This window comes from Cryptosporidium muris, genomic scaffold, assembly GCF_000006515.1.
Source record: "Cryptosporidium muris RN66 scf_1106632373425 genomic scaffold, whole genome shotgun sequence".
Lineage (NCBI taxonomy): Eukaryota > Apicomplexa > Conoidasida > Eucoccidiorida > Cryptosporidiidae > Cryptosporidium > Cryptosporidium muris.
This window is the reverse complement of record NW_002196577.1, coordinates 374,398-397,916: the sequence shown is the minus strand read 5'-3', so window position 1 is coordinate 397,916 and position 23,519 is coordinate 374,398. Positions and strand designations below refer to the sequence as shown.

The following is a 23,519-nucleotide window of genomic DNA, read 5'->3' as shown; positions in this document are numbered from 1 at the left end:
GACTCAAAGTATCACAAGATTCTATTTGTTTATAGTGACATCTATTTAAATACACAATAAAATGTTGTAAACGTATATATCTAAATAAAATAAAGAGTATTTCCTAAATTGCTTAATTCTTATTTTTATGATATCTTAAAACAGGAACAGTTATCAATTCCACTTTTATTTGACGCTGTATGTGGGGTTTATTGCATGAGTTATATGCTAATGCCGGTACAGAGGACATGTGCTACATGCAGCAGAGTGAAATTTGATGGAAACTCAGAAAGTAAAGATTTTCAAGTAGAGATCTATACATAACACATTCACTAGTTGAAATTTCAGTATTATTGATAAATATCCTTATAATAATAGTATCTTTCTGAATTATGAGGAAACTTGGTGGGATACTCTTGTTATTTGGGATTGCAACAGTACTTGGAAATCTTAATGTTGCTAAGGGAAATACAAAAATTCAAAATTTAGTGGAGCTTAGAAAATCTATTTTAGACCATGAAAAGGAATTAAATTATTTGCATGGAATTACATCTAGTCTTGTTGGAGAAACTGGAGATGCTTTAAAATCTAGTAAAAAAGTACCAGTATTTGCTGAAGTAGGGAGAAGTCCTAGTGCAGGCATACCCTCTACTTCTATAAAAATGACAATGAAATTCCCAAATATAGCCCCTGTTCATGTTAGCAACAATAAAATACGTGAAGAGATTGATCATATGTCTAAAGGTGAAGGTCAGGTAGTGCCAAATATAAATCCAATACCTTTAGTTGTCATTCGTCCAGATGCCTTAACAAATATGATAGCATCTCTATCTGCATCTGTTCATCAGAGAAAAAAAGTAGAAGGTAAGCTCTTTACACCTTTATAATATTACAAGATAAAATAACGAAATTTCTTCAGACAAAAGAGTTGATATTTTAGAAAAGCTGTTGGATCATATTGAGGATAAAGATGCATTTAAGAGAGTCGTAAAAAGGTCCATAAACTCTCTTGAATCCGAACTTGCCTTCTTCTTAGCTGACAAGTCAATTGCGCAAAGAAAATCGTAAGTTTATATTAAGTTACTTATACAAAGGAAAAGTAATATACAAACTTTTTTACAGGTCAAATACTGTTTGAAATAATTGAGTATATAATATTAATTAAATTCATTGCATCTACAAAAGAAAGTATTTACTTCTTAGACACCAAGTCTAATATCACCTTGTTTTGGAAATATTCATCTGATATATAAACAGTAACAATTACTCTATCGAATAGTTTTAAGGTCTCAGTTGGATCTTCATTATTAACAAGCTGGGGCACTGAAAAATCATATTTAAATTTGTCAGTGTCAAGATTAACAGAGCCTAAAAAGAAGCAAGTGGTTTATCAAATCTTAAATAATTTGTGTGGGTAACTTACCCTCAAATCCAAAATCAGGAACAAAAACAAGAATGAAATTATTTCTAACTTGCATGATCATAGCTTCTACAATTTGCTTTCCATGTTGCTTACAATAAAGGTATATGAAAAGTTTAGATGAATCTCTTCCAGCAAGTTGGGCATTTCTCATACTTTTATTTAGTCTTTGAGTGAGCTTTAACATCTAAGAAAACAAGGAAATTAATAAATGTATAAATGGAATGGTAGAGAATACGAGAAGTTCTATTTAAAACTGATTTAATCACTCAATACAAAAGAATTATATAACATGTAAAACCTTTAGTATGAGTAGAAATATCAGCCTTTATAACAAAATCTCCCGATTAGAACATCAGCAATGTAATTATTTAGTATATTAAACTTACCTTATCTTTATTGCTAATATCTTCATTCAACTTTGAAAACCCAAGCGAAGCTTCAAGGAGTCTGTGAACAATAATATCAGCATATCTTCTTATAGGTGAAGTGAAATGAGTATAAATATTTTCAGCAAGACCATAGTGATACGTCCCCTCACTTGATTTACAAGTTGTAAAGTATACAGCTTGATTCATCGTGCGAGTTGTAAGAATTCTAATCAACTTATTAACTATAGGATCTTTTTGAAAATTAGGATCATCTTTAATATTATTTAAGCTTTTTGCTAGCTCAGCAGAAGTTTTATACTTAAAATTGTGAATACCAGCCTTTGCTATTACTTGTGCAAGTTTATCAAGCTGGTCATACTTAGGTTCTGGATGCTTTCTTAATAAAGCACAGCTAGGGAAATGTTTTAGTGTAAATTCTGCAACCGTAATATTTGCTAGAAGCATGAACTCCTCAACCATTGAGTTTGTGTCTAAATACTGATACATATTTACTGACTTAATATTTGGTATTTTAGAAGTTTCATTACAATTTCTAGCACTAGTGTTATCAATTTCTGTTGATGTATCTATAATATCACTTTGTTTTACTGTCCTAGCTTCCTCAAGATCTATTTTAACTTCAGATGAAGCTAATTCAAGAGCACCACGGTCAATTCTTCTTTTACGTAGTATTTTAGACAGATTTAGCAGTCTTCGAAGTGCAACTGCCTCATTTGAGTTATTACTAAGATTATCAATAATCGATTGGGCTTCTCCATATGTATATGAATGCTTTGAGTTTATGATCGTTTTTTCAAAGTTTGATCTTCTTATTTTGCATAGTCCATTTATTTCCCAAATACAAGTAAAAGCTAAACGATCTTTATGTGAAACTAAAGAACAAATATCAGTTGTTAACTCTCCAGGGAGCATATCTATACGACGGTTAACTAGATAACAAGTAGTACACCGTCTACTAGCCTCTTCATCAATCGTAGTATTCGGCTTCACAAAGTGAGTAACATCTGCAATATGAACAGCTACACGATACCAGACATCATCATTTGGTGCTAGCTTCCCATTAGCATCATCACCTTCAATAAGTTCGATACTAAGAGCATCATCAATATCTTTGCAGCCAGGAGGATCGACAGAAAATACAAGTTTATTTCTCCAATCTGATCTTCCAGAAAAATCAGATTCACGAGGTTCCCATTCCTTGTTAGTTCCATAATTTGGTAAACACCTCAAAACTTTGTTTGGAAATTCTGCTGAAGGTATATTTCTACAATGTAAAATGACTGAAGTTTCAGCTTCCAAATCTCCTGCTCTTCCTAAAGTACTTACCCAATGCCCTGAAGGATAGAATGAAGATCTATCCCATTCATCAATAACAACTACAAGTCGTTGATAATCAAGTAATGAGGACATCCTAGTGTGTATGCGAATCCTTGGGATTTTAGGGTCAATTGGGATGAAAATTCTGTGCTGTCTAGCTGAAGAATTGTAGCATATACTATAACGATTATCATCAGTATTTAATGGTAGTAAAGTACCACAATATTCTTTCCAATTTCGCTTTAAAATACCAACAACTTTACCATTATAATGATCCCTTGCTATGCTAGAGCTTTTCTTGCTATCTGGTAAACTTCCTAAATGTAGTGAATCCAATTCTATATCTAATTCAGTATCACCAATACAGTCCTCTTCTGCAAGTAAAATCCCTCCTGTAACTGGAATTTCAGTTTTTGACTCAGATTCACATTCTAAAGTATCTTGAGACTTTATCAAAAAAAGGTTCATTGATCTGTTTTCGACACTATCATTCTCTTCAATCTTTACGACAACATAATCTCCATCAATACAGCGATTTAAATTTATATATCCAGCAATTTCTATACTAATTGTCCTATAATTAAATTCCAATCTGGTAGAATTAGTTAATGACGATTCTGATTGTGTTGAAGGTACTTCAACTTCAACATATCCTTTAGATCTACTAACAAATCTAATAATCCCTTTAAAATATTCACCTTTATTTATACCTTCTATTATCTCTTCTTCGCTCAAATGAGAAGGGTATATATATTCTGATAATTCCAAATTACTTTTTATAACCCCATCAACTTCTTGGAAGTTAGGAATTGATAATTTTTCACCAGCTGATGGAAACTTCGAAGACACTAGCTCAGAGAAAGAATAAGGACTCAAAACTTTACAAGTATCTACATTACCAAAATGATCTAAAAACAACTCAAACCACTTTTCATCCTCACATAAAAGGTAAAGTTTTGTATCCTGAGCTGAAGCTTCTTTAAAATGCTTTATATACCATTCAATAGTTTTAATTAAACTTCTTGCTGTTTTCTCAATGCCAGAATATTCAGTACTTAAAGTTTCTACAAAAAGAGAATCTGGGAATGCAATATACTGACGTTCATGCTTTTCACTGGTATTCACAGGATTTTTTAAATATTCCTCATTATTTAAAGAATTTGTCACATCTATATTACCAATATTTATTTCCATACCTTCCATAACTTTCTCACTTTCATCCTTGAATACTACACAATTTAAACCTGTGTTAGTACTCCTTACAAGATTTTTTAATGTATTTAACAAGGGTCTGTTGACAACACCTACATTCTCAAGTACTGAATATGTTAGAACCACACTTGTTAAGGATTCATCCTGAAGAAAAAAGTCAGGGTGCTTTAGCAAGACATCTGAAAATGGAAATACCACATATGAAGGACCACATATGTCCCCCTTATCTAAATTTAAATAGCACAGCTTACACCCAAACAAACCACAATTCATTTGGTACCTGTAATAAAGTTCACGAACAATCTTCCTAACTTTTCCTCGTCTAGTTTTTTTTATAAAACTAGAAATATATGTATTCTCAACCCCATCTTCAATACTATAAAGACTCAAATTTGCTGACATTTGCAATAATAAGTTTGATTATATAAAAGACCTGTAGAATTAATAATACAAGACAAGAACAGGGTGTCAACGCAAGCTTAGCTTGGAATCTTAAGGATCAAATTTTTAAAATTAAAATCAAGCTTGTCATTCTAAAACATAGCGCGCGAGGTCAAATTTTGATAAGGTCTCAATAAAATTTCACTACAGTATAACATTAAAGTTTCTATAATTAAAAATCAGCTTATGGGTGGGCAACCAAACTTCGACTGGGCAGGACTTTTGAGATGGTCTTCTCAATATATAGGTAAGTCAACTCCTATATCTAATATATACTATTGAAGCTTATAAATTTACTGAATTGCTAACTACTTTATTCTCTATCATTTACTTTTAGATAGGAGTGATTCGGCTAACTCGATATCACGTTTAGATCCAGAAAGGTTTGAGTTTTTACAAAAGGCAGTGAAAGAGGCTATGAAAAATACTATAGATCCTAATCAGGTGATGATTGAAGCAAGAAATAAGATAACCTTAAATGCTAATGGTAAGATTTTAGTATAGCTATTTTTAATGTTAAAAATATCTATATATCAATATAATAATATTTATGGAATATAACTGTCAAATTTTGAAATTATGTTGAATCTTTCTTGTTCAGATGAGGCTGTTGTATTATCTGTACTAGTAGCGATAGATCGTTGTGTTGATATCCCAGACTGTGCAAGAAATCTGGTGAAATTAGGCTTAGTAGAACCTCTTTTAAGCTGTCTTTCAATGAGTGATGAAATAAAATCATTATCACTTCATATTATGTCAAAGAGCATGCAAAATAATTTGCCTATTCAAGAGGGCTTTTCTAACTATGGAGCTCTATCTATAATAAGGAGACAAATATATATTGATGACCATGAACTAATACAATCAAGAGCTTTAGCAGCTTTAGCAGCTCTTCTACGTCATAATCATAATATGGAGATAGCCTTTTTATCTGATAATGGACTATATGATATTAGTAAATTATTATTATCGGAACACTTAAAAGTTCGTGAGAAAGCTCTCTCATTGTTAAAACACTTTATACTTGAAAATTTAATAACCTCAAAAGATATACTATATGTTAATAATGGTCAGATCATTGGTACTATTATGAAGCTAGTTGATGATAATTCTAATGGCATATTAAATATACAATATAGTGAAATTCTTTCTGAAACATTTTTGCAGGTAATTAACTGTTGCAAGCTCGATTTATCAGAAAAACTAAGGGATGAAGTTTTGAAATGCATACGACGCAGACAAAGTTTTCTAGCAGATTATGCAAAAATACATCCGGAAGATGACACTTCACCAGAAGTTAATTTTCTAAGGGAATATGAAGAAATATTAGGAAGGAGTACTTAAAATCTAGAAAAAAAATTATTTATTGCACTTCCTCAATACAATTTATTTTAGATAACAGCTCATATTAGTATGTAAATATGTACTAGATTATTTTTCTTTTAACTAGCTTGTAAAGAATTAATTAAATAAAACAACCCTAACGGACTTGTCCAGTTGACCCCCAATTGGGGCGCTCAATTCTGTCTCATTTGACTTATTACTGAGGAAGAAGGATAGATAAGAACTTGAAAAATAAGAGTGCTAAGCTACTCTCAAAGTTATATATTGTGAATATATAGGTCTGAGACGGAAATTTAAGACTAATACGTGTGGAATGTCTGAACTGAAGAATTGGGAAGATACTCTAGATGAGAGTGAAGAATGTGAAGGAAGTATTGAAAATATATCAAATAAACTAAGAAACAACTTGAAATTGCATAGTAATGATGAACCTCAACAGGACACAAGATCTGTAGTTGAAAAAGAGCATAATATTGATCATGAAATATTAAATAATGAGGTGATATCTTTAACTACAAAAGGTCAAAACACAGTATCCAATAAGTCACCAATATCTTCAACATTACTAGAACCAGATTCTAGACCACACATGAATATTGTATTTATTGGTCATGTAGATGCAGGAAAGTCAACAACATGTGGTAACATCTTGTATACATGTGGCTTAGTTGATCAAAGAACAATGGAGAAGTATGAAAGGGAGGCAAGGGAAAAGAATCGTGAATCTTGGTTTTTAGCATTTATAATGGATACTAATGAAGAAGAGAGAAGTAAGGGAAAGACAGTTGAAGTTGGTAGAGCTCAATTTAGTTTAGAAAATAGAAGATTCACAATATTAGATGCACCTGGTCACAAAAGTTTTGTTCCAAATATGATATCTGGTGCTAGTCAGGCAGATATTGGCGTATTAATTATTTCTGCAAGGAAAGGTGAATTTGAAACAGGATTTGAACGTGGTGGACAAACTAGAGAACATGCAATGCTAGCTAAAACACTTGGAGTTAATCAGTTGATCGTTGCAATCAATAAGATGGATGATCCAACTTGTCAATGGGATGAAACACGATATAAGGATATACAGAAAAAACTTACTCCATATTTAAAAATATGTGGGTATAACCCAAATAAAGATATATTTTTTGTCCCAATATCTGGACAATTAGGGCAGAATCTAAAATATCATGTCTCAGATAAATCTAATACAAAATATTACGAACCTAAAGCTTTTTGGTATAGTACAGACCAACCTACACTTTTTGATATTATGGACAAGATTATATCAGTTCCAGATAGAGGTATTAATTCATCTGGGATACCTATTGATCCTGAAGTAGTTAGAATTCCACTATTAGATGGATATAGGGATAATGGTGTTATTGCAATGGGAAAAATTGAATTAGGTATTATAAATTGTGGAGATAGTTTAGTTGTCATGCCTAATAAAGTTAAAGTTAAAATTCAGAGTATATGGTTGGGTGAAGATACTGAAGAATATAGTTGGTCAGGTCCAGGGGAAAATGTACGTTTGAAACTTGTTAATATTGATGAAGATTCGTTGAATAAGGGATTTGTTTTATGCTCACCAAGTAGTCTCTGTCCTGTTGTTACAAAATTTAAAGCTCAAATATTACTTGTTGAATTGCTAGAACAACGTCCTATCTTAACTAGTGGATATCAATGTATTATTCATGCTCATACTTGTTGTGATGAAATCTCTATAGATGAGTTACTTGAAGCTGTAGAATTATCAACAAAAAAGAAAAGAATTAAACCAGCATTTGTTAAATCTCAATATATGCTTATTTGCACAGTAATTCTTACAAACCCACTTTGTCTTGAGGAATTTGCAAAATGTCCTCAAATGGGGAGATTTACTTTAAGAGATGAAGGAAAAACAATTGCTGTAGGTAAAATTTTAGAAATTCTAGAAACTATTTAGAATTAGTAGAATTCTCAACTTAATATAGGTTATCTAGTAAAATTAAAATTTTGTATTATTGGAATTTATATTTAATAGATAATATAATGCTATTTAAATGCACTATTACTAATTACAACTTCTTAATATTTACTTTATATATTTACTTTTCAAATATTGACTCTTGTTACTAATTCACGTTTTGCCTTAATAAATGACTTAATATCATCCTCTGCATCTTGTTGTACTGCAAGATACAATTGCTGAATCTTTTGTTCATAACTAATATCATGTTTATTTTCACTTATAGATAGGTCATCAATTAAATTATGATATAATACTACTTGCTTCCCAATAGCATATGTGACAGTTTGTTTAAATAATTCAATATCTTCTTTATTATTACCCCAATCAGAAAATAGAGATACTTTATTAATCTCTAAACGATTATGATCATTCTCCCATAATTTTAATTGTGTCTCTACACTTATTGGAATTATACTTGTGCCATCAGTAATATGCTTCTTCAAAATTATAGGGTGGGCATTACTTATAAAAAAACGCAATATTTGATAAGCTTTCACACCCATAGAGTATGCTGATAATAAACCACGGCGTGTTAGTACACCGCATATAATATTTGGCCCACGTACCTTAACTTGACATAAATGTCTCAAAATTTTTGCTTGTAAAGGAGATGCAGTATAACAATAAACACGAAAATTACTTTGTACAATTATACCTGCCTCCAAATTTGAAATTCCAGATAAAAATAAATTTGATTCTATGCTATGAGAAATTTTTAGATCTATATCATTACTAGTATTATTTAATTCCACAATTTTATTATTTTTATTATTATTCATTATAGATTCTGAATATTTCTCTGTTAAATATTCATCATTATATGGATCTTTATCTTCATTATCCTGATCATAATAAAAGTGTGATGGTAATAATATTGAATTACCAGTTTCATTATTATCAATTTCTTCATTATCTACAATCTTATTTAAAGATGTAACTACTTTTAATGCAGGATATAAACTTTGTAATTGATAACCATCATGTCCTAGTAATAATGCATAAGGAGTTGTATATATTAAATAAGTTTGTGAGTGACTTAAATCAATAGGAAGATTAAATGAATGATCATCTTTTGAATATATTGTATTATCAAAATAAATCAAACCAAGATCATATGCAAAATATAAGAATCTACTTAATAGATTGTTATTGTTACATACTAATATTGGTTGACCAACTTTAGAGTTAGATAATCGGAAAATTAAACTAATTACATCAACCAAATCCTTATCTAATGATATTTGTTTATTATTTTTTTGATTATTATTATTACTATTTCCCATTAATTTTATAAATTCATTTAGTAATGTTAATAATTGATTACATGTATCACATAATAACCAACAAAAAGCTTTTGGTACTAATTTCTGTTCAAATATTTTGTCCATTTGACCCTTTAAACATTCTTCATTATTTTGAAGTTTTTTACCTGATTTTCTTAATTTATTTCTTTTTGTTATATATGGTTGATATTCATCATCACTTATGTCGTTCAAATATTCAAAATCTTCAATTGATCCATTATCTTTTGTATCTATTAATATCTGCTCCTCTTCACCTTCAAAACCATCATATAATTCACTTCGTGTAACTATTGACACTGGAAAAATAATTGAACTAGTTTCTTCTGATCTTTTTAATTGATTAGAGTTTGAAATATTTTGGACTTTTACCTTTACTGTATCTTTACAATGATCTTTTTCATAAGTTGGATATGTTATTAATCCCATATTTAATAATATATCTATTATATCTTTAGAAACAATTTTATATTGTTTTGATAAACTTGAAAAATCATAAAAATTATTTTCATATGAATATCCACTTACTTCTACAATAATGTTTAAGATGTTATTCCATTTATATCTAACAAATTGTGTTAGTAATGTACGTCTTACTTTCTTACCTTCATTTGATATATTCAAATTTGAATTTAATATCTGGTTATCATTTAGTCCATTTATTAAATAATTGTATAAACTCTTTTGAAATTCAGTATTTAAGCTGTATTGTATTGAAATATTACTTCCAATAGTATTTGTTGATTCATTACTATTTAAAGTATTACTACTATTATTAAATTTTAATATATTGGCTTTAATTACTTTAAGTAATCTTAGATGTTTCAAAGCTGCAAATAATTCATCTTGTTTCGAAGGTAAGACCCATAATTGCATTGCTTTTTCACCTAACATATTAAGATTTGGATTAGTTCCTATCATAGCTAATCTTATTGTTACTTGTTGCTCTAATTCTGTTAATGAAGAATATAATTCAATAACACAAGATTGATTACTGAATAAGATTGATACACTTGAATCTGTTAACGATGAAATGTATTCCATCAAATTCCATGATGTAAAAGATGATTCTGTATATATAGAAGAATGCGTAGCAATCTTATTATTGGTTAAATCTATATGTGAGGATCTAAAAATACCGTCTTCTTTGGTTATTACATTAGGCATCGGTGATTTTTAATAGTAATAGAATTTACAATAAGAATGATATTACAATACTAAGGTATAGTTTGAATCCCGCTCCAATACAAGTTCAATAAATGACACTAATAAAGCCATTTAAAAACCTAAATATAATAAAGAAAATAGGTCATTACATTATTTATATAAAGATATATTTAGGTTACTTATTTATTTTTTATTGGGCTAAATATATTTAATGTTCAATATATACATAAAGATTTCTTTTTTATTTTCTAATATTCTTTATTATTTATAATCTCTTTTTGTAAAGCTAATTCTACTTTTTTAGAAATATATCTTCTTTATATTTCTTTATAAATAATCCATTGGTTTTATGTACTTTACTGTAAATATGAGAGTAGACCTGTTTAGTAAATAAGTTTTTAATTGAATCAATTAACAATATATAGATTTTCTTAACTGATACATATAATACTATATTATATATTATTTACTTTATGTAATCTATTTCATTTTCTTTGAATAATAATGTTATGATTTTATGAAATATTTGTCTTATAATCATGTAAAAAAAACTCCACAACTAGGATATATCTTCAAAGATTTTGATAATGAATAATAGATTATTTTCAAAAAAATTAATTTTAATATAATAATCTAGTTTACCGTAATAATTAGTTAGATTATAATTAATAGTTGCTTATATTTTATAAATAATTTATTATTATAAGAATATTAATTTAATACCAAATATCTATAAAAGTACAAATGTGAATGTTAATATACCAAGAAAATCAGATATTGAAAACTTTTTAATAGGACCAAATATGCAGAATTTAATAATTTATATACTTGATATCTTATATTAAAAAAAATTTTGCACTAAAAAAGTGATAAGTAGTTAGTAGTTCATGAATTTTTATGTTGCTTGCAGAGTATACCACTTAAAAACTTTCATCGAAATTTAAATTAGTTTCATTATAGAAATATACTTTTTTTAGTGTATTTACTATATTAAATATTTTCTTTGCAGAATTGACTATTAGTTATAGCTGATATTTGATATTTTGATAATTTAAAAATTTGAATATTTTTAAAATGAAATTTTTGTTGACTTTATTTTGGTGATGCTAAGGATTTTGAGTTATAAAACCAATAATATTTTGCAATTATATAGGAATTTTCAAATATAAGTAATTTATATTAAAATTGTAAATATTATAATAAGATTTTAATTGGTTATTATAAAATATCAGATCATACCATTGAAATATCACAATAATTGACTAGCTTATTTTTACTTATTTATTAGCACAATAAATTTGACTGAATCTTTAAAATATTAAAAAAGTTTTTTTTTCATTCTTTTTGATCATTAAATTCCAATTATAGAAAATATTAAGATTTCTGATACTTATATAATTCAATAAAGATAACTCAGATAATATATTTAAGCAGTTTAAATATTAAGTATTAGAATCTCTTAAATATAGATTTTAATTCCATTACAAATAAAATATTTATAAGGAATATCAAATATATGTTCAATATTTAAACTTGTTTATATATAGTATTAATCTGAGATATATCTTATATTTAATTTAAAAAGAGTATATTCAATACCAATATTGCATTCTCAGATATCTCTATTTTAATGATAAATATTCACTTAAAGAATGACAGTTAATAACTCTGATTATAGTACAATTGTATTATTTTTTCTTAGCTCTTAACTACCAAAAGTTGTGACTTCATTTATCTTACAATTTAAAAAAAAATTGTTTACTAGATACTAATATTCTGAAAAAATCTCATATCTAGCTCTATATGTTATAATTTTAGATTGAGTACACTCTTTATATGAAATTTGAATGAGTTTAATTCCAATTTTCAATATTTAAGACAAAACTTCTTTTTTATTGGGTAATTATAAACTGTGTATCTTGACGTGTAAATATTTCTATTTAGATTATTTAAACTCCAATAATTTTTTATCTAATAAAAGTATTCAGATCTGTATAAAATGATAGTGTACTTGTAAATGGAATTCCATTACATCCTAAAAGTGTTTAATACCACCGCTTATACAAACCGCCACCCCTCAAGAATAATCCCACGTTAATCAAAGTATCTATAGAAAAAGGAATCTGATTTGGTTATTAATTTATTTCCATAAATTAATATTCTTTAGTATTATATCAATATATGGATTAATAGCTGTATATAGATATATATTTTTGTTTTGTTCAGTTTTATTGTTAACTAGTTACTGGGAACTTTGAATATCCAAAGTAGTAAAGCATGTACAGAAATCAATACGATACTGATGTTGTCACCTGGTCTCCTCAAGGAAGAGTTTTCCAGATTGAGTATGCTATGGAAGCTGTAAAACAAGGGACTGCAGTTATTGGAGCTCGCAATAATGATATTGTTGTTCTAGCTTGTATTAAACGAAACATTAGTAAACTAGCTGGATTTCAAAAAAAGCTGTATAAAATTGATGACCATATAGGTGCAGCAATGTCTGGTATTACTGCAGATGCTAAAGTATTGTGTAGTTATTTAAGATATGAATGTTTGAACCATTCATTTACATTTGACAGTCCAATGCCACTAAGTAGGCTTGTTTCAAATATGGGATTAAAATCACAAATATGTACTCAGGAATATGGAAGGAGACCATTTGGTGTTGGACTTTTGATAGCTGGATATGATCAAGATGGTCCTCATTTATATGAAACATGTCCTTCAGGCAACTACTTTGAATACTATGCTATGGCACTAGGTTCTAGATGCCAAGCTGGGAAAACTTATTTGGAAAGACATTTTGAAGAATTCAACTCATGTAACAAGGATCACTTAATATTACATACTTTGAAAGCATTAAAAGCTTGTCTTTCTTCTGATCAAGATATGAATAAACAAAATGTAGATGTTGCTATTGTCGGAAGAAATTGTCCTTATATTGAATTATCAGAAGATGAAATTATGGAGTACCTTCAAATAATTAGCCAGGAGGCATCACCAATTATTAATCAAGTAGATGAAACTAATAATGAAGAACCAACTTCTATGCAACTTGATTAAGAACAAGGACAAAAGTCCCTATGAGTATTTAAACTTCCAAATGTTCTCGCAAGATCTTGCAATATCTTAGTAGGAACCTTTAAACACCAATTCTGTAGCTTGAATTGTTCTAAAACTTCACTCTTTAATTGTTCTATTGAATAATAACTGTTATAACTGTCAAAAATGTTCTCTTGCCAATATTTTAGTGGGAATACAAAGTCATATAAGTAACAATGAGATAAATAGAATTGTATTAAGCATATACATATAAATGTCCTTTTCTCTACTATAGCTGATACTATTTGGGGTGTTAGCACGTTGTAATGTAGCTGTATTGCAACAAGTGCTAATAAATATAATATATCTGATTTTCTGTAATGTGGACACTGCAATAGCATTCTCGCCATGTGTCTAACTAACAATAGCAACTCTTTCCAAGTTTCAGTATTTTCAAACCAAAATTTGTTTCCAAATTGATCTTGTGATAACAATGTTGAGTGAATAAAGTCTACAAATTCATTACACAATTCATTCATTGATGGATATATAGTATATATTTCTTCATCATATATAAATGGAGATATTTTAATTACCATTGAATTTATTGCATTTAGTATCTGCTTAATTCTACACCAAATCTGAGACTTTTTTTTTCGGTTTTTATATACCAATGTACATTCCACTTTTTTATCTTCTAGATAGCACTTTTCACTATCTACTAATAATACAGTTGGTCTTACCAGTATTAAATTAACCGGAACATGTACTATGGGGAGATTTGTAACGAGCATGTTATTGTTGCTAAATTTTGTCTAAAATTAAGAAATTTAATCATAATTAAAAATATTGAATAAAAGTGGAAAACACGTAATATAACACTTAATGCATGCATTATCTGCCGGTATCCACGTAAATTTAGACATGCCCTGTTTTTAGAATTATGCACCGGTATGTAATATTTGACTTCTCTTTGTGATATCTCTTTATATATTGCATGCGTAGTAAAATTTAAAACTTTTAAACTAAAAATTTCTTTTGAATTAAGATATATATATCTTTTTATTGTTATTTTAATGTATTAAATAATATTGTTAATTTACTGTTGTATTAAAGTGGTAAATATGTAAGTCATAATTTAGCTTGTCGTAATATGAAATTAAGAATACCGCCGTCTATATTTTAGTATCCTTATTTATCAAGAAACTAACTTTAAGCAGTGACTAATTAAAATTCACTCTATAAATAGATAATTATGGATGTAGAATTATCTTTAGATACAGCTAAAGTATTTGATGAGTTATTTAAACTACTACGAAATAACCAAATTGAAGTCACTGCGGGTAGTATCGAATTACTTTTGGACCAAAGTGAAACATCTGCTCTTATATCTTATATTTCCAAATATCCCAAGTCCTTACGCTCTCTATTATTGCTAATTGGGAATGATGAGGAAATTTTATCTACTAATGCAATCAAGACCTTAATAAATCTCTCTCAAAATCCCAACATTTCAGAAGAACTATGTAGCAATTTATCAGCTATTGAATACACTATGGATAATTTAAGAGAACAAATGAGAAGATCTCCTGGTACTCCCTACCATTGTGATTTAAATTTGATGCTTATTTCAAACCTTACTCGTAGTAGCAAAGGGAGAGAACTCTTTTTTAAAAAAACACAAAAAAACGAGAGTCTTTATTTACCATATTTATTAGAATTACTATACGGTTCTAATAATAAAGAAGAGCAAGGGATGATTATAAATATTTTCAATAACTGTACTAGTTGTGAACAAGGAAGGAAACTCATTACTGAAAGTTCTATTGGTATTGAGATTGTAAATGTACTATCAGAGATTTTCCTAAAAATGGTTCGAAAAAAGGAATCTTGTGAAACCATAGTTGGAATATTCACTCATTTGTGTATAGATCGGGGGTGCCATGAATTTTTAATGAAAGATGATTGTAAAGTGATAAAAATTCTTTGTTGTATTCTATATCCTAGTAGAAATAACAAGTTAAGATATAAGAAAAGTGAAAGTACTTTGAGATTATTAGAAAATAAAATTTTACACTTTCAATCAGCAGATAAATATGAAGTTCAAGATTTAAGTTATTTGTCTTGTGAAGTTAATGATAATTCAAGTAAGAGAAAAGAAATTATAGATGAGACATGTGAACTAGAATTAAATGAAAAAAAGATTCACTTTTTTATTCAAGAGAATTCAGTTGGACCAGTAAACTCAAATATAAGTCAAAATATTTTTGACTGCATATTAGTTTTATTATCTACAACCAAAGTTAGAGAATATCTTAGAAGCCTTGGGTTATATGAGGTCTTAAGAGTTTGGCATTTATATGAACAGGATCAATCAATTAAAAAGGGTATTGAAGACATAGTACATCTTGTAGTATATAATGAACAAGAGTTAGCTCAACAAGATTATGATATTAAGAATTCTGTTTCAATTATTTAAATTAAGAGAAAAGTTTGCTCAACAATTAGGAAAATAGAAGTATTAGCATAAACATACTACTTACTTCTGATGAATCTAAAACAAAAGAATTAATACTAATAATAAATAATTGGGAAAATAAATAGATATGTTAATTTTAGTTTATAAAATAAAGGATAATACTTTAGTCTACTTTCAACTTTATTAAATATTAGTAAAATGAATGTTCATGGTTTTCAATAAAAATTAATGGATATAATAAAAAGTTTAATCATTAATCTCTTTTGTAAATATTATCATATTTTCTCAAGACTGAAATTAGTGCACTATCTTTAACTTGGGAAATTAATCAAAATAATTTTTCTTGAAATATCGAATTTCTTTTCCTTATTAATATATTAGATAATTTGAAAAAAAAATATGAATTTTTTCAAAACTTTCTATTTAATAGCTCCGGAACATTCTGCCATTATTTGGTCCCAATGGCACTCATAAAATGTTAAAATTCCTTGTGCTTTATATACCATATAAGCTGCCATCTAAATCCAATGACAATTAAGTATAAATCAAATTATTTTTTTTATATAAAATAAATTATTATAAACTTACAGCACATTGAGTTTTAGATAATTCCTGAATTTCAATACATTTGGGACATGTTCTATTTAGGAGTGAAAAACTAGCAAAACCTGGATAGTTTGTATGAGTTTGAACAATATTTAGTGGAATATCTCCAAATTCATTAAAGTAATTTAATTGAGCAAAATCACAGAATCTGATGTATTTCTTTTTAAGTGAATCATCCTGTTGAGCTATACGTGCTTCTAGTTCGATACAAAATTTGTATAACTGATTGTAATCTTGTTGGTATATCCAACGTTGAGCAATATCAAGATAACAAACATGACAATGAACTTTTTCAAACAAAATAATTAATGAATTGTATTTTTCCATAATTCTACTGGTATGTCTCGTGGAATCCATAATTGATTTCAGTAATTGATCTACATCTGTTATAACATTATACAAGTTTGAATTTTGAGTACTCTCACCTTTGGGTTCTTCCTTCACTAATGAAAATTGTGGGTAATTGCAATCTAATAGGAAGTCATCAATATAAGCGTTACTAGAAGAACTAATTGTTGTAGTATTTCCGTTTCCCATATATGCAAGTTAAGTTAGAATTCTGCAATATTAGATGGCTCAAAATTTACAAAAGCGGTTTATGAATAACCTATTTGATACTCTGCCACAACTTTTTTTTTCTTCTTTTATTCTAAAATTATAAAGGAAATTACTCAGATATAAGTTAAATAAATCTATTACTAATTATAATTTGGATATTTCTAGTTATATTGTGATGACTTTAAGTAGATCTTCAGTTAGTGCAGTTGGCTTGGATAGCTTTGCATTTCGTCAATTTGAGTATGGATACTGTGGAAGTTATATTCCTAATTATACACCTAAACAGTTCTTAGCTGAAATTAACAAGTTTATTCAATTGGAGTATCCAGAATTAGTTAGTGGCTATGCTCCATTTTGTAAACATCTATTTGTTCCTAACTTTACGCAGGCTAAAGTATCAGTTATAGAAATTACACCTGAAAATGAAAGATACTTAAAAACCGGTTATATATCCCGTAGAAAAGAGGAATTACCCGTTTTATCCAGATGGTTCCCTTCTGATTGTAAATTTATCAAAGATTCCATTAATCTCCCTGCAAAATATCTGGATATTATTTTATATAGTAGAGAACAATGTGAAAAAGAGATTCAAGGAATGAATTTGCAAGGTAAGCATGAAAGGCTTGTAGAAGGATCTAATAGTGATCCTGATTGGTATATTATCTCAATTAAATTACAAAATGAAGATTTTGAAACTCCTATGGAACCTATCACAATGTTAAGGAATACTATAATAGAGGAGGGCGGCAGCGGAGTGCCGCTCGATAGGGAAAAATATTTAGAATCTGTTAATTACTGGAAAAATCATGCAGTAATATGCCCAAACTAAACATAATAGGATTATAATTAGATACAATACAAATTGATCTAAACTCTCCTATATAAATTTTTTTTAAAAAAGGTTAGAATTTCTTTTAAACTCTAAATTCCTTTATATAGAGGGGGTTATTCAATAAGAATCTACTACTTAGTAAATTAAACAAACTTTAATATTCCATATCTGAAATTTTTTAAGTAATAAACTTATGAGGTTTCTGTATAACTTTAGATATCTCTACTAATTTTAAATTTTGAATATTCTACAAGTTTCTATTTTCTAATATTGATAAGTCTCCCGTACATTTCCCCCATGGATTTATACGCATACTCACACAATTGTTAGTGTGGCAGATTCCCCCTCAACAATTGTTAATTTAATTATAAATTAACAAGGTTTACAACTTTATTATCTGTTAGGTTTGTAATGTCAACTGAATCTTTTACTAATATTAGCAATGGCACATTAGTGGATAAATTAGAAAATGGGGGGGTTATGGTAGAAGCTGCATTGGCTGAGTTCCACGTGAAATATCAAACCTTATTTTTTATTGCTACGATTGTTACTTCAATTGCAGGGTTTTTTGCAGCATTATATTCATTATTTGGGTTTCATCCCACAAACTTTATCAATTCTTGTTTTCAACTTTTGCTTGGGGTCATGTTAATATTACTAGATGTTCCAGGACAGCCTAGATGGAGTGCAAAAGTAAGAAATGACATAAGAAAACAAGCTAGAATTCTTTCTAAGTTAACTGGGAAATCTCTATCCCTTTTGTTTTTATCTTGCCTAACTTCAGTTACACTGTGGCCCTACAAGAAGAATACAGCATCTTCAGGCCTACTCATTGTAGTGGCTTTTCTTATATGTTTAAGTGTAGCTTGTGTTGCAGGGATAGGACTTATTATTGCTTTAGAGAAAAGTATGCGTTTAAATAAAATTAAAAAAAATATTATTACAAGTTATGCTGCTACTGGTACTTGTAATCCAATAGAGATATATCGATGTTATGCAACTTCTGATCCTTTATTTGGTATGCAAGTAGATGAATTCAATAGATTAGTTGGAGATAGGACATCATATCATGATCAATTCTCTCCCAATGACCTTTCTATTATTTTTAATGCTCTAGATGACAATCAGAAGGGAGCTGTTAATGAGAGGGAATTCGTCGATTTTCTAACATCAACATTAATACTACTTTAGAAGTTTCTACTCTATAAATATTTCAAGTGTTTAATTTTCTGTATAATCCTATAAAATACTTAAATCTTAAAAATATCTGAGTCCTCACATCAAATTAACATATTAGGTTCATTGATAGCTATTTATAAGAGGTGATATAAGTAGAATTATAGAAACTTAGGAGTTTAGTAAGATGGAATTCAGAATTAAGTTTTAAGTTTGTCACTTATAGTATAGGTATAGATGTTAGATTATTTTAAATACTAATAGCTACAAGTAGATGCATAGAGGTAGCGCCATATTACTTGCAACAAAAAGGCGCTATAGACATTTCCATAAAAGTAAACGGTTTTTTTTTTCTCCTGTGTGGGAGAAGTAAAGCAGTGGATGCTGGCATTAAGTTTGATTATTAGGTATTAAATATAATAGTAGAATGTATGACGTACCTAGTAGTATCTCTGGTAAGTATTTATGTAATTATTAAGTGATTATGTCGTGAGTAATATGATTTCGTAATTGGAGACCTATAAATAGATATATCTCTAAAATCTATTTTATATAAATATTGATTTTATATCTTTTTTTTTCTAATATAACTCCAGTAATACTTTATATTTTTTTACTTTTTAGGTGAGAGATTTATTGTAGGACAACAAAGTGTGAAGGCTGATGTCAGTTTAGCTGATCAATTAGTAATTGGCGGAGCAAGAGTAGAAAAGACACTTCAGGATCTGAATTGTAGATATCAAACACTATTTTTTTTAGCATCTGGAGCTTCTGCATCAGCTGGGATTCTTGCAGCTTTAAATTCAATTTTTGGTATTCATCCAGCAAATTTGATTAATTCTATGTTTCAATTTATATTTGGAGTATTATTAATGATTCTCGATGTACCAGGTAGCCCTAGATGGTCTTCTAAAGGTCGCTCATTGATTCGTAGAGAGCTTCGGTTTCTTACTCATTTAACAGGAAAGAGTTTATGCTTATTATTTTTAAGTTGTTTAACTTCTACAACTTTGTGGCCTCAAAGAAGAGGAGCTGGATTATTAGCTTTGGTTGCATTTTTAACATCACTTACAGTAGCTGGGGTGGCTGCAATTGGATTATTAATTGCACTTCAAAAGAGTGTTAGACTTGAGAGAGTTCGTAGAAATATTGTTACTACTAAAACGTCAACTGTTGCAGAAGTATACAGACGTTATGCTATTGCAGATCCTGTATATGGCATGCAATTTGAAGAATTTAGTAGAATGGCTGCAGATTTTACAAATGGTCGGCAGCAATTCGGTGTGACTGATTTAAGTATTATCTATAATGCTTTGGATGATAATCAGAAGAGTGGAATAAATGAACGTGAATTTACTGAGTGGATCAATGGTTCTACTGTATATCTATAAATATGCATGGTGTATGGATGCTGCATCTTTTAACTTGTATCATAAACAAATAAACCTAAATAGTTTAATTTCCCAGGATTTTATTATCTTTTTTGATGATCAGTTATCGATAAAATTTACAATTTTTATTATGATTTAGTAAATTCTATACAGATCTCAGTTTTTTTTATAAACTTTTTTAATTAATTAACACGGATACTATTTAACACATTAGGCGCTAATTTTTTTTTTTAAATAGCGGGTATATTACAATTTAGATATTACCGTACTGATGCTTAAGAAATAAATAAAATGGACACTTTTCTAATATAATATAGATGAATATAAATCTTAGGACTCTTCAAAGTACTTTAGAACGAAAATTGGGGTTATTAGATACTTTGAAGAATCGTGATTGCGGTTTATTTGACAAAGGTACATCTAATGAAGCATGGCATCAGGAAGTAGAGCTATTACAAAATGAGATTAATGAACTTTTTCAGTCTTTTGATAAACAGATGAATGAATTTAATCGTAAGGATATTATGGTAATTGATAGATATGAAGCTTTACTTCAAAGTTTAAAACGTGATTATACAAATATATGCCAATATATTAATTCTAGAAAAAAACGTTCTAGCTTATTTGGGAAATCAATAATTGATTATCAAAATATACAAATGGAACATAGTAATAATAGTGAAGTTAGAAATAAACTTTTTCATGAAAAAGGTGCACTAGAAGTTTCTATAGATTGTATAAATAACATAATGGATCAAGCTGTACGTACTACCACTTCACTTAGGAATCAACACAATATTTTAAGAAATATTAATGATAAAGCAAAAAACTTAAAAAAAAAATCATTATACAATGTGGGTTTATTGATTAATTCAATTCTTAGTTTGCAGTTCAGGCAAGAAATATTATTAACTTTTGTTTTTTGTTGCCTAATTATTTTTATGGTATATTGGAAATTTAAATAATCACCAGATAATTTAAGAAAAAAAAAAAATCTATTGTTAAAATTGCTATAGTTATTGAATTATCTAAATATAACATTTACTTTTAATTAACTTTTATAAATGTTTGGAAACTAAAATAATAAGGTTACAGGCAGAAATCTTTATAATATCTAAAGCTTTTTATTATTGTGTATATATATGCTCGATAAAATATAAATTTATTCATGGAGAATAGTTTATTTTAAAGTTTATTGGTAATTTTAATATTTTGGTTCCTTTTGTATATCTCCTATAATCTCAAACTGGATTCCATAACACTCCCAAAGAACTTTTTTGAAGTTTTCCAGCCCACCTGAATGAAATCTTAATTTTCCAGTAGCACCTCCTTTTAGATGGCCTAATACTGGATCAATTTCTACAATAACTTGATAAGCATATACTCCACACTGTGTAGCCACTTTCTGTATTAACTCTTCATTACATCCAGTTGTGAGATTTGATAATCGGAATCTTACAAATGATGTATCTTGAATATAGGCTATTTTATTGTAGAAATCTTCTCCATGAAGTTTAGAGCTTAGATTTTTTTGTATAGGGGTAAATTTACTCTCTAAATTGTTTAAATTATATTCTGGGATTTTATTTGCATAATTTCTACATGATAATGTATTGTATCTAGGTATTCCAGATATTAGATCTGCAATACATTCAGTGTCAATGTTTTTATTATACTTGGGTAGTGAAGGTCTTTTTCTTAGTTCTAAAGCCACAGAATCGTTTTCATTATTTAATATATTTGAATATGCAGGATATATTTGGCGATATTTCACTAGATCATCATCATAATTACTACTATTAGTTGGATAATTTGGCTCTTGATAGTTAGAAACTTCAATAATCATCTTCTCCCTTGAACATTGTTCATTACCAAAAACTACATCACTTGAGAACTCTCTATATAATTTTTGTTCTCTAGCAGAGCATTGTTGTAATACCTTCCTAATCTCTTCTTGATTTATTTTTTCTTGGTGGAGTTTTATTATGTAATCTTGTTTTGTTGATTCTTGTCTTCTATATGGTAAATTACCCAGACACTGGCTAGATTCTGAGTTTTCATCCGTATGTTTCCTATTATACAAATTATTATATGTTTGATTAGCTATTTCAAGTAGTTTTTGTTTTTCTTCGTCGGATTTTTCGTAATATGGAGCTGAGAAGACATCACATGGGTATAATCGCTGCATTGTTCTTTTATGTAGTTCATCGTCCATCAAACTTGAAAATCTTTCAGAATCAAGTACTTTTTTCCTTATTTCTTTATCTAAGTATGTCCTCTTCATTTTCTAAAATTAAAATTGCCTATTACACACATATTTACACGTCACTTACATTATACACACGTGTTTTTACATGAGAGACGTGGACACTCTTCAGTGAATAGGTTACTGGTATTTGTGGAACAAAAAATCACTAATTTGGAAATAATTTAGGTACTTCTACAAATTTATTATCTGTCTCTAATATCTGAGGAAAACTTTAAGATAATATAACTTTACTTTTTTTAATGCAATATAATATTTAGGTTATAAGTAGCCTGTAAAAAGGTATTTATAGAAGTAGTGGGGGAAAATGAGATAAAGGTATATAATCAAGGTTTTAATTTTTAGTATAAATAATATAACTATATATATTACGTATAAGTATTAGGAAAGAAAAAATTTCTTATTGCTAAGAAAATAGAGCCTTATCTAAATTATTTACCACTAGTATTAGCTCTGGAGAAATTGGCGCCCACTTTAACGTCATGTCGTCATTGCATGAACTCATTAGGAACTAGGAGGTAAATAGCAGAATTCTTGTAGCATATGTTAGGACTAAAGGTTCATAGAGCAAGGTGGCAAATAAAAATATTT

The 23,519-nt window shown here is 28.5% G+C and overlaps 13 protein-coding genes across 13 annotated transcripts, besides 19 other annotated features; 9 read left to right on the top strand and 4 right to left on the bottom strand.

The window, feature by feature from the left end:
* Nucleotides 1-371: 371 nt before the first annotated feature.
* CMU_036970 (uncharacterized protein) lies at nt 372-1,047 on the top strand (the record flags this gene model as incomplete). Its single annotated transcript, XM_002141836.1, has 2 exons — nt 372-843; nt 899-1,047. 2 exons carry the CDS (start codon nt 372-374, stop codon nt 1,045-1,047), a joined length of 621 nt encoding a protein of 206 aa, XP_002141872.1.
* Nucleotides 1,048-1,171: 124 nt separating this feature from the next.
* Nucleotides 1,172-4,722, bottom strand: CMU_036960 (exosome complex exonuclease RRP44, putative; the record flags this gene model as incomplete). Its single annotated transcript, XM_002141835.1, has 3 exons — nt 1,172-1,347; nt 1,403-1,586; nt 1,789-4,722. 3 exons carry the CDS (start codon nt 4,720-4,722, stop codon nt 1,172-1,174), a joined length of 3,294 nt encoding a protein of 1,097 aa, XP_002141871.1.
* Nucleotides 4,723-4,947: 225 nt separating this feature from the next.
* CMU_036950 (uncharacterized protein) lies at nt 4,948-6,105 on the top strand (the record flags this gene model as incomplete). The annotated part of the gene is made up of 3 exons (XM_002141834.1): nt 4,948-5,008; nt 5,099-5,248; nt 5,363-6,105. The coding sequence occupies 3 exons, from the start codon at nt 4,948-4,950 to the stop codon at nt 6,103-6,105; spliced, it is 954 nt and encodes a 317-aa protein (XP_002141870.1).
* Nucleotides 5,267-5,313: a sequence feature (AT_rich).
* Nucleotides 6,106-6,418: 313 nt separating the features above from the next.
* On the top strand, nt 6,419-8,044 carry CMU_036940 (elongation factor Tu C-terminal domain-containing protein; the record flags this gene model as incomplete). Its single annotated transcript, XM_002141833.1, has 1 exon — nt 6,419-8,044. One exon carries the CDS (start codon nt 6,419-6,421, stop codon nt 8,042-8,044), a length of 1,626 nt encoding a protein of 541 aa, XP_002141869.1.
* Nucleotides 8,045-8,081: 37 nt separating this feature from the next.
* Nucleotides 8,082-8,132: a sequence feature (AT_rich).
* A 61-nt stretch (nt 8,133-8,193) lies between these two features.
* CMU_036930 (uncharacterized protein) lies at nt 8,194-10,578 on the bottom strand (the record flags this gene model as incomplete). The annotated part of the gene is made up of 1 exon (XM_002141832.1): nt 8,194-10,578. The coding sequence occupies one exon, from the start codon at nt 10,576-10,578 to the stop codon at nt 8,194-8,196; it is 2,385 nt and encodes a 794-aa protein (XP_002141868.1).
* Nucleotides 8,863-8,886: a sequence feature (AT_rich).
* Nucleotides 9,355-9,382: a sequence feature (AT_rich).
* Nucleotides 10,182-10,203: a sequence feature (AT_rich).
* A 199-nt stretch (nt 10,579-10,777) lies between the features above and the next one.
* Nucleotides 10,778-10,850: a sequence feature (AT_rich).
* Nucleotides 10,851-11,168: 318 nt separating this feature from the next.
* Nucleotides 11,169-11,300: a sequence feature (AT_rich).
* Nucleotides 11,301-11,387: 87 nt separating this feature from the next.
* Nucleotides 11,388-11,433: a sequence feature (AT_rich).
* Nucleotides 11,434-11,616: 183 nt separating this feature from the next.
* Nucleotides 11,617-11,663: a sequence feature (AT_rich).
* Nucleotides 11,664-11,739: 76 nt separating this feature from the next.
* Nucleotides 11,740-11,807: a sequence feature (AT_rich).
* Nucleotides 11,808-12,855: 1,048 nt separating this feature from the next.
* Nucleotides 12,856-13,641, top strand: CMU_036920 (proteasome subunit alpha type 1, putative; the record flags this gene model as incomplete). Its single annotated transcript, XM_002141831.1, has 1 exon — nt 12,856-13,641. The coding sequence occupies one exon, from the start codon at nt 12,856-12,858 to the stop codon at nt 13,639-13,641; it is 786 nt and encodes a 261-aa protein (XP_002141867.1).
* A 795-nt stretch (nt 13,642-14,436) lies between these two features.
* Nucleotides 14,437-14,479: a sequence feature (AT_rich).
* A 146-nt stretch (nt 14,480-14,625) lies between these two features.
* Nucleotides 14,626-14,722: a sequence feature (AT_rich).
* A 153-nt stretch (nt 14,723-14,875) lies between these two features.
* CMU_036910 (uncharacterized protein) lies at nt 14,876-16,099 on the top strand (the record flags this gene model as incomplete). The annotated part of the gene is made up of 1 exon (XM_002141830.1): nt 14,876-16,099. One exon carries the CDS (start codon nt 14,876-14,878, stop codon nt 16,097-16,099), a length of 1,224 nt encoding a protein of 407 aa, XP_002141866.1.
* A 366-nt stretch (nt 16,100-16,465) lies between these two features.
* Nucleotides 16,466-16,509: a sequence feature (AT_rich).
* A 9-nt stretch (nt 16,510-16,518) lies between these two features.
* On the bottom strand, nt 16,519-17,242 carry CMU_036900 (uncharacterized protein; the record flags this gene model as incomplete). The annotated part of the gene is made up of 2 exons (XM_002141829.1): nt 16,519-16,617; nt 16,688-17,242. 2 exons carry the CDS (start codon nt 17,240-17,242, stop codon nt 16,519-16,521), a joined length of 654 nt encoding a protein of 217 aa, XP_002141865.1.
* Nucleotides 16,639-16,682: a sequence feature (AT_rich).
* Nucleotides 17,243-17,438: 196 nt separating the features above from the next.
* Nucleotides 17,439-18,092, top strand: CMU_036890 (uncharacterized protein; the record flags this gene model as incomplete). Its single annotated transcript, XM_002141828.1, has 1 exon — nt 17,439-18,092. One exon carries the CDS (start codon nt 17,439-17,441, stop codon nt 18,090-18,092), a length of 654 nt encoding a protein of 217 aa, XP_002141864.1.
* Nucleotides 18,093-18,141: 49 nt separating this feature from the next.
* Nucleotides 18,142-18,163: a sequence feature (AT_rich).
* A 343-nt stretch (nt 18,164-18,506) lies between these two features.
* Nucleotides 18,507-19,286, top strand: CMU_036880 (uncharacterized protein; the record flags this gene model as incomplete). The annotated part of the gene is made up of 1 exon (XM_002141827.1): nt 18,507-19,286. One exon carries the CDS (start codon nt 18,507-18,509, stop codon nt 19,284-19,286), a length of 780 nt encoding a protein of 259 aa, XP_002141863.1.
* Nucleotides 19,010-19,038: a sequence feature (AT_rich).
* Nucleotides 19,287-19,698: 412 nt separating the features above from the next.
* CMU_036870 (uncharacterized protein) lies at nt 19,699-20,662 on the top strand (the record flags this gene model as incomplete). Its single annotated transcript, XM_002141826.1, has 2 exons — nt 19,699-19,726; nt 19,896-20,662. 2 exons carry the CDS (start codon nt 19,699-19,701, stop codon nt 20,660-20,662), a joined length of 795 nt encoding a protein of 264 aa, XP_002141862.1.
* Nucleotides 19,816-19,861: a sequence feature (AT_rich).
* Nucleotides 20,663-20,822: 160 nt separating the features above from the next.
* Nucleotides 20,823-20,852: a sequence feature (AT_rich).
* Nucleotides 20,853-20,979: 127 nt separating this feature from the next.
* Nucleotides 20,980-21,627, top strand: CMU_036860 (uncharacterized protein; the record flags this gene model as incomplete). Its single annotated transcript, XM_002141825.1, has 1 exon — nt 20,980-21,627. One exon carries the CDS (start codon nt 20,980-20,982, stop codon nt 21,625-21,627), a length of 648 nt encoding a protein of 215 aa, XP_002141861.1.
* A 239-nt stretch (nt 21,628-21,866) lies between these two features.
* On the bottom strand, nt 21,867-22,946 carry CMU_036850 (uncharacterized protein; the record flags this gene model as incomplete). Its single annotated transcript, XM_002141824.1, has 1 exon — nt 21,867-22,946. One exon carries the CDS (start codon nt 22,944-22,946, stop codon nt 21,867-21,869), a length of 1,080 nt encoding a protein of 359 aa, XP_002141860.1.
* Nucleotides 22,947-23,260: 314 nt separating this feature from the next.
* Nucleotides 23,261-23,299: a sequence feature (AT_rich).
* Nucleotides 23,300-23,519: the final 220 nt, after the last annotated feature.